Source organism: Onychostoma macrolepis, chromosome 08 (assembly GCF_012432095.1).
Source record: "Onychostoma macrolepis isolate SWU-2019 chromosome 08, ASM1243209v1, whole genome shotgun sequence".
Lineage (NCBI taxonomy): Eukaryota > Metazoa > Chordata > Actinopteri > Cypriniformes > Cyprinidae > Onychostoma > Onychostoma macrolepis.
In genome coordinates, this window is record NC_081162.1 from 7,885,961 (window position 1) to 7,895,482 (window position 9,522).

Here is a 9,522-nt window from a genome sequence, read left to right on the forward strand (position 1 = left end):
CACAAAACACCATCGTGGTAACACACATGATACTTAAATAATGCAATAAACTTTCATTAATCAACAGAAGATGTAACATAAAGCCCAAATGTACATAACTGATAACAAAAACTATTAAAAAAACATGATTATTTAAACAAAATACTTTCAAATGTGGAGTGTCACGCAGGGAATTCTGGGAATATCAGTTTACTGTAAATTATACATTGATTTCTTATGTTTACTTCTAAAAACTGTACAATTAACAGTATTTTACTGTAAAATTACATGAAATGTCTGGTTAGATCTTTTACAGTTTTTCCCTGTAAATAGTACAGGAACTCACTGTTAACATATTAACAGTTTTTTTCAGTAGCGTTTTTACAAACTTTTACAGTTAAAATTACACTTATTTTTTACAGTGTGAAATTAAAGTAAAACTTGAAAATATAAAAATATAAATGCTTTAATTGTATATAAAATAGTATATAAATGATACTAAAATGACACTGGAGTAAACAACAAAATAATTTTAAGTATTGACAAATCAGCAAATTTTATAGTTTTATTTATTTATTTTTAAATAATCGAAACAGACATCCTCTTTTAAATTTTGCCTTTGAAATTCTATGTTATTTCTGTACTTTTATGAATTGTTTTCTTTTTATCTCTTAAAGGGGTGGTTGATTGCAATTTCAGTTTTTTAACGTTAGTGTGTAATGTTGCTGTTTGAGCATAAACAATATCTGCAAAGTTGCAGCGCTGAAAGTTCAATGCAAACAGAGATATCTTTTAAAATTCTGGAAGTTTAATGCCTACAAAAACGGCTGGTAAGGGACTACAACGAACTACTTCCCGGGTCTGATATGTCACTGAATCGCGATTCTGTCTTCTATCGATTCTAATGGATTCACAAGTTTCAAAATTAATGTTCTAAAACAGCAGTTCTTAATACTGTTCCTCACCCTGCTCTGCATCTCTCTCTCTCTCCCTCTCTCTCTCTCATTCAGATCAGCTCCAACAAACTGTTCCAATAATACATTTTCACATAGCAATGAGAAGCGTTATACATGGGTATGCGGTTGCCGTACTGTATTAAAGCTTTAATCAGAATAAAACCGTATATTAAAAGCTAACATAAGCAGTAGCATAATAACAGCGTATCTAAAAGTATGAGACAACAAACAAGCAAACATACCATTAAGAGCCGTGCTTGCACAGGTTCTGCGCGATCCTCTTCATTAATATCCTCTGCGTCTCAGTCGGGCTCAAATTGATAAGCAATATAGACGACGCCATTGTTTACAATACAACCGGAGCACATGCCGCTGAGCTGAGGAGCGGGACATTTAGATGCACGCTCGGCGGTTTAGTGAATCACAACACACTGAGCCAGCTAACCAATCAGAGCCCATCACGTATTTCTGAGGGAGGGGCTTCATAAAAACAGGAAATAATTGAGGCGTTTGTCAGAGAAGGGACAGAGCGGTGTGGAATAAAGGTAAATTATATGAAAAATAATGCGTTTTAAAAAAAATGAAGCATGAACACATGTTAGACTGCACCCCATAAACACAATCAAGTCTAGAAAAAAAACAGTAAACCACCCCTTTAAATCTACATTTCAAGATATTTAAACTATTATAATGTTTATTTAGTTTCATAAATGTGAGATGCATACAGTAAATACTCACAACACAAGCATCATGATGCTTAATGCTCAGCCATCAGCACATATGTGTAACATCTGTGCAGTTCAAAAGATCTATTTATTTACAGTTCATTTTTTACTTTATCATTATGGCTGGATATAGGTTGTGTTTAGAAGACTAATTAAACACTGTCAAACACACAGCTCCAATTATAGTAACTAGCATGTAATTTCCTAGCATTACACAAATAAAGGATAATCTGATTAGAACTGGAGCCCCTAAGGGCACGTGGTGAAGGAAAATATATGGGAAGAAAAATTAATTTGTGTTCGTTGCTTCTGTGTCAGATTTTTTGTGAGCAAATGCAAAGTTTCTTGGGAAAAATGTGAAAGTTTTGCAAATAAATGTAAAGTTTCTTGGGGTCAATGCAAAACTTGCGATGGAACATTTTTCAGGGAACGCAAAAGTGGACACAAATTTCTTGGGGGGAAATGTAAAAGTTGTGTGAAAAAACAAAATTTCGCTAAGTTTCTTGGGGAAACCAAATCTTTTGCGAGTGAACAGTTTCTCAGGAGACGCAAAAGGTTGTGAGTGAACGCAAAGATTCTCAAGGGGATACAAAAGTGTTGTGAGGGAAACGCGAAAGTTTTGTGAGTAAAAACAGTTTATTGGGGATTGTAAAACTTATGAGGGAGAACGCAAAAGAATGCAAGTTTCTCAGGAGAACGCAAAAGTTTTGTGAGCACATGCAAAGTTTCTCAGTGTAAAGCAAGACTCAAAGGAACACAAAGTTTCTTGGGGAAACCAAATCTTTTGCGAGTGAACAGTTTCTCAGGAGACGCAAAAGGTTGTGAGTGAACGCAAAGATTCTCAAGGGGATACAAAAGTGTTGTGAGGGAAACGCGAAAGTTTTGTGAGTAAAAACAGTTTATTGGGGATTGTAAAACTTATGAGGAGAACGCATAAAGAATGCAAGTTTCTCAGGAGAACGCAAAAGTTTTGTGAGCACATGCAAAGTTTCTCAGTGTAAAGCAAGACTCGCAAAGGAACACAAAGTTTCTTGGGGAAACACAAAAGTTTTGCGGAGGAATGCAGAGTTTCTCATAGCAGTGCAAAATTTGGTCTAAAATTTATTTTCCATCACCCATGTCCCTTTAGGAGCTCCATACTGAACAACCATTTTTACCCATTCATTTTTAAACATGTTTGCAACATCAATAAACCAGATCCTTTTGGATCATGGATCAGTACAGCCCTGTTGAAAAAAAACAGCATATGCTGGTTAGGTATGTTTTGAAGCATGACTGCTGGTTTGAGTTGGTTTGAGCTGGTTTAAGCTGGTTCTTAGCTGGTCATCTGCTGGTCCTAAGCTGGTCCTGAGCAGGAGCTAGTTGCTTAGGACCAGCTTAGGACCGGCACATGACCATCTCAAACCAGCAGTCATGCTTCAAAACACACTTAACCAGCATACAAAAACACTAACTCTTGCTAATTTAGAATTGCAAACAGAGCACTATCACACATACAATACTACAAATGGAGCATATTTCCATGTGTGTTTGTGTCACAGTGGCAGTAGCTGACAGAGAGGTTTGATGACAATTCCCAGCACCACTCCTCGGCCCAGTCCTGAGGCCTTATCCAGCACCTTCAGTCTGAGCGCCAGATCTCCCAGACTGTCCTGCTGCTCCTCGGGCTCCTGGAAGAAGAAATCTTCATTGAAAACAGGGTTGCGGCAGTTCCTGATGATGGCGCTGTGTTGCCGCTGCAGCTTGCCTGGGGTGAGGTTTAGGGTCAAGCTGCAGGTCAGAGGTCGAAGGTCAGTGGGATCTCTCAAGCCTTCCACCGAGATCACGCGGATGCGAATTGTCGTAGAGCACTGGGCCGCGCTGGTCCTGAAGGCAGAGACGCGCACTCGGCCTCTCTGAGGAAGAGGAAGCACGTGCTCCTGATGGAAGCGTTCCTGGCAGTGCAGCATGTCCAGTGGGAACTGGATGGGCGGGGCTAGTTTGGCGCAACGGGACGTTTGAATAACTTTCGCACGGTGATGGACTTTGGATGTGAACTTTTTGTTTGGAGTGGAGTGAACTTTCTTTTTCTCGTCTCTGGAGGCATGAACATCTTGCTGAAGCGGCTCTTCAGAGATGGTGAAATCCTCTCTTCTGATTGGTGGAGGTGTTGAGTAAGGGGAGGAGTCAGCAGATGGCGTATCACTCTCAGTGCTGGCCGTCTTCAGCACTGCTCTGCAGGACAGTTTGGGTGTTTTGATGGTCATTCGCTCTAGTGTGTAACTGGTTAGTGTCGAATGGAACAAAGACTCTTTGCGACGTGTGTTTGGACTCTCGAATAAACCGGACTCGTAGCATTTCAGTGAATATGGGATGGGTTTGAGTTTGTTTAAAGCCGCTGTAGATTTATTTAGACTCGCTCTCAATGGCTGGATGGCACCAGGTCTTGACAGTGATGTTTTTGCGAAGCTGGGAGCTTTTTTTTCTTCGTTCAGACACTGTGAGATTTTTTCAGCGTCTGCCATGAGGCAGCGCTTGGTAAGCTTGGGCGGCAGGAAAAAGTCAGGGATTTTATCAGGTGTGAGGACGTTGCTGTGCAGTTTATTGAAGATGCTGGTCTTGGCTGAAATCTCCTCTTTGTTTTTGCTGATGAGGTGATTGATCTGCACCGGGAGACTTTCTGCTCCCGCCTGCATTTTCTGGAGGATCCACATTGTGACTGATAATACTGATCAGCTCTGCAAAGTGAAAGAAAAGGTTCAATGGTTAGTTCAGTCAAAAATGTAAAATTCTGTCTTTATTCAATCTCATGTTCTTCCAAACCTGTTTGACCTTTTTGTTCTGCAGAACACAGAAGAAGATATTTTGAAGAATGTTGGTTACCAAACCGATACCCATTGACTGCCATTGAATTTGAAAATAACAACACTGAGACATTTCTCAAAATGTTTTCTTTTATGCTTCACAGGAAAAAGAAAATCATACAGGTTTGGAATGACATGACGACAGAATTTTCATTTTAGGGAAATATATATCTTAAATTGTAAATTAATATCATTTAAACAATTGTGAGACATAAGTTGTGACCCAAGTGATGAACTATCAGAGCTGGGTAGGTTACTTACAAATTGTAATCCGTTACTGATTCCAGATTACATGACAAAAATTGTAGTCAGTAACGTAATCCGCTACATTACACATTTTAGATAATATAATCAGATTACTTTTAGATTACTTTTAGATTACTTTTGATTTAACTCGTTTATCACATAGATTTAAATAGCATTATCTTGTACCATAATGATGTAAAAAATGCAAAGAGCAAGAAAACTTGTTCCATTCATTGTAATTTACAACATGAAGTGCATTAAACATTATATTACATCAAGGTTTCCTAAACTAGGGTTCGTAAAGGAACTGCAGGGAGGTTGTGAGTTTAATGAAAGGCTGGCAATTAATTAAATCATAAAAAATTAAAATAAATCATTTTAAAACAAACTCCCTTTCAAGGAAATTCTCTTCACTCGGTGGCCATATTTGCAACGTCCCAGGCAGCTCGTATAAGACCTATCTTAATGAACGGGGGAATCCTGAAATCTCAAAAACTGCTCGCTGAACTCACAATTAAATTACATATGTCAAATCAGCAACAAAGATCTGAAATTAATTGCCTCATGAATGTTTTTTCTTGTGCTCAAATAGCGTTTAAAAAGCTTATTTTTCAGTCTAGACCAGCCAGTGCATATGCGGAGTCATAACGTGCTTATACAGCGCATGTGCATTGGCTGGTCTAGTCAGGTTTCTTTGGGAAATGTGGCTCTTTCATTTAGAAGGTGGGACTATTCCTCCATATTGCACATTGCGGTTTCTCCCATTCATAAGTATAGGAGCGAACTGTCTTTGTATTTCTATAGCCTTTGTTTTAAATAAAGCACTTACTAAAAAAGATTTTTATTTACCTGCATGCCATGTGATCATTAATCAACATCAAAGAAACCGTGAACATGCAAATGTGATAATTAATTATTGAAATATTTATTTTAAAATCTCAGGGGTATTTAAAGCAAATATATTTGGTGAATAAGGTTTAGATGACAAAATGTTTTGGAATGCCTTCATTACATGTAATGAAATAACGTGAATATGTGCATTTTAATTAGTTATAATCGGTGTTGGGCAGTAACTAGTTACTAGTAATTTAGTTACTGTAATAATATTACTTTTTGCAGTAACTAGTAGTGTAACTAATTACTAATAAGATTTCAGTAATAATATTACAGTTACTTTCCATAAAACAGCTTAGTTAGTTACTTTTGATGCCTCAACCCCGCTGATTTAAAATCTAACAATCAAATAATTCCTAGATTTATTTTCATAGTTTTCATGACTCGCACATGCATGTGATGTCCCCACTAGTCCCCAGTGCAGCAGGAAAGCTTGGAATATGGAAAAGCTTACATTCAGCAGATAGAAATATTGCATTATATTGATTTTGTCAGGAAAAAAGATCTGTTGTGTAAGTTGTGGCTTTACTTTACTCTGGCATTACATCCCTCTGATCAGCATGTGATACATTATATTAACATAATTCAAAATATTTTTGGAAAATTAAACAGTTTCTTACAAACTCATGTGATTTGATAAAATACATAACGAAATTCAATCGCAAAAAAATGAATTACTTCAAGCTACACATGACAATTAATGAGATTAATACAACACTTCTACTTGAATGCCACTATCAATCACTATTGAGTGTTGGTAATAACTTCTGACTGCGATCCAATGTGGATTTTGGTCAAATGATGAGGCAGAAATATGTTGTTAGTAACATTCTAGAAGAATTTTATGTGGAAGATACACAGTTACAACTTCTGTGGGGCGTGAAGAAAAAGCAATGTAACTAGTAGTGTAACTAATTACTGTTGCCAGAAAGTAATCAGTAAAGTAACAATATTACTTTTGAAAGGAGTAACTAGTAATGAGTAATATATTACATTTTTTGAGTAACTAGCCCAACACTGGTTATAATTAATAATACATGGTAAAAAACATATTTTTTATAATGTTGAAACACTTCTTAAACCTGAAATGGTTTTTGTAAATCCAGAGGTCAAATGCAGTCGCCACCCGACTAATGACTGATCTTTGTGTGAATGCCCACAAAACTGGACTATATATACATATTTAATATGTATATAATCGGTAGGCTATTTTAGAAAGGAAAATGAAAAAAATGAAAAAGAGAAATTAGGGAGAATCAATTAATTATGAATAATTTATTGCTATTGTGTGAATAATATGTAATCATGTAATCCATAAAAAAGTAACTGTAGTCTGATTACGAGTATTTTAAAATGTAATTTACTCTAATTACAAGTACTTAATTTTTGGATTCTGATTACGTAATCCAGATTACATGTAATCAGTTACTACGCAGCTCTGTGAACTATACACGTCTTCTTGTTGGAATTTTCAGTGTTAACACAATACACACAATATTTATTCTACAATATGTCACAGAATAGTGCATAAATAGACAAATTGGGACACACCTATAATAAAAAAATAATACAAATACATTTTAAACTGTAATCTATAATCTTTGTTTGAATAAATATCTTTCATCTTGTGCAAATTATGACGTTGTGTGTAAATTAAAGCTAAATAGAGGGGAATTTATTTATTTTCACATATTAAAAATCTACTTTCTTTTTATATGTGCCAACACTAATATTAGCACTAATACCGGTATATTTACATTAAAAAAGGCCAGATATTTATATTAAATTTATTAGAGTGTTAGAGTTGCCCTCATTAGAAATAACCGCTTAGAGGTAACTGTAACTCTAGAAAAATAATAATAATAATAATTTACTGTATCTCAAATAAGAAAGCATAAAATTATTAAACAGTAGTGATATAATAGTTTATTATACTTGTTAATATTACTGAATACTTGTAATGGAATAACACCAAGTCTCAGGAAGAGATACATTTTACTAGATCATACTAGACCAGTTTTCTACTGGATAATTTAATAACATTTGTTACATACAGTATTTTCAAGAATCAAAGGTTATAGTTCTTATTTTATAATATAACTGTAAGTTACTGTTTGAGTTACCCAAACTCAGTCAAGATCAAATCTTGTGTGGCAGCAATAGAAGACGGGCATCTGTTAATGTTACTTATAATTGTTCATTGATAATTCATGTCTGTTTATTATACATTAATGTTAAGTTATACAGCTAAAATGTTAAAGGTGTATTAGTATGTGTAGAAATTAACATTAACGTAGAGTGTTGAATGCAAACGTATTGTTTATTGTTAGTTCATTATGTCTAATGTGAATGATAACTAATTTGAACAATATTAACCTTTTTGTGAACTATTAGCATTTATTATGTCAACTGTAGATTGATGATTTTGTCCTTACCTGTTTGGATGATCTGCAGTGGAGGTCTGTGAGTTACTCTGTGGTCAGTGTGTAGTTTTAATGTTCAGGTCAGGTCAGTCCATCATATATTTCAATGCACAGTGGCCAATCACAGCAGACTTTCTGTCCTACAGGCTGCCTCTCTCTTTCCTCTCTGTATGTAGCCTAGAATAGTTTCCTTATCAACTAAAATCCTTGAAACTGATTTCAGAAAAGCTCTCACAATCAGTAACCTATAAAACATTTCTATCACAGAGAGCCACGCTGTTCTCAGATCAGATGCACATAGATAATGAAATATATTTTTCATTTTCTTTCACATTTAAAGGTCAACAGTGACATCACTGGTGTCGCTTCAAAGAGAAACCTTTGCTTAGAAAACAGTCTGGTCAGGCTCTGTTCTCCGCTTTAGCCTTCATGTAGTGGGGTCAGAAGTCCCGCTGAGTCTACTGTCCCCATTAAAGGTTGACGTCAGGGTTTTGGTGGGTGGAATTATTCACAAAACTGTGCGCAGCTCGTTCTCTGGGTATGCCTTTTGTTGTGTATCTGTTTGTTTGTAATGGAAGTTTCAGGATTTTTTTGTATGTATTATGTAATTATCATTTGAGGAGTTATTGTTTGCTTTAAGTGGTTTTCATCTGCTCACATTATGGCACTTTTACACACTGTATGTGTATATAATCACATGTGTTGGAAACTCAGAAGCGAAGACCAGGAGACTCTTGGGTATTTTCAGCAGAGTTCTTTATTGAGAACGCGCTGCGTCATCAAAAGCCTAACTAAGGCAGTGATACATTGTAGTTTATATACATTTAGGGGGCAGTGCTTAGGAATGGAGACAAAGCACCTGGGTGACGACCTTAAACAAGGCATGCAAATGAAGTATTCAGGTATAGCAACATGCCCCATTTAACAACTCCTAATCCAATCAGCATAACTGCCCAAAGATTGGGGCAGAAGCACCAAGAGCCATTACAAACAAAAGGTGAGAGTCTCCGTCATCTGGCTCATTTGACTTACAATAAGAGAACAGGAACTGGCAGGAAATATTTATTTCCTAATGTGATTTTCCCCCACTTTCACTTTTTTTTTTTTTTTTTTAAACTTCAATTAAAGGTTAGATTTTTTAAATATATTTTTGAATGAAAGATCAAATGGATAAACAATGCAGACTTATTTTCACAGCCTTCTTTGATCATATTTACCAAGGGTATGAATAATTTTGAGCACAACTGTGTGTGTGTGTGTGTGTGTGTGTGTGTATATATATATATATATATATATATATATATATATATATATATATTATACATTGAATACAGTGCTGCAGCACCACCTGGCGGATTTTAGTGTAAGTACTTATGCTTTTTGAACAGTTATTTTTAGGATTTTTTTCAGTATCTCGGCAAGGTAGTCTACATATGGATTATTTAGTTGTTAGGGT

The 9,522-nt window shown here is 35.7% G+C and overlaps 1 protein-coding gene across 1 annotated transcript; it reads right to left on the minus strand.

Annotated features, from left to right (window-relative positions):
* Positions 1 to 3,195: 3,195 nt before the first annotated feature.
* LOC131546238 (C2 calcium-dependent domain-containing protein 4C) lies at positions 3,196 to 9,200 on the minus strand. The gene is made up of 2 exons (XM_058785665.1): positions 8,079 to 9,200; positions 3,196 to 4,377 (listed from the first exon to the last, which is right to left on the minus strand). Exon 2 carries the CDS (start codon positions 4,351 to 4,353, stop codon positions 3,196 to 3,198), a length of 1,158 nt encoding a protein of 385 aa, XP_058641648.1. The 5' UTR covers positions 4,354 to 4,377; positions 8,079 to 9,200.
* Positions 9,201 to 9,522: the final 322 nt, after the last annotated feature.

What these genes read in the sequence shown, in the direction of transcription:
- LOC131546238 (XM_058785665.1), bottom strand. Translation starts at nt 4,353, where the DNA reads ATGTGGATCCTCCAGAAAATGCAGGCGGGAGCAGAAAGTCTCCCGGTG.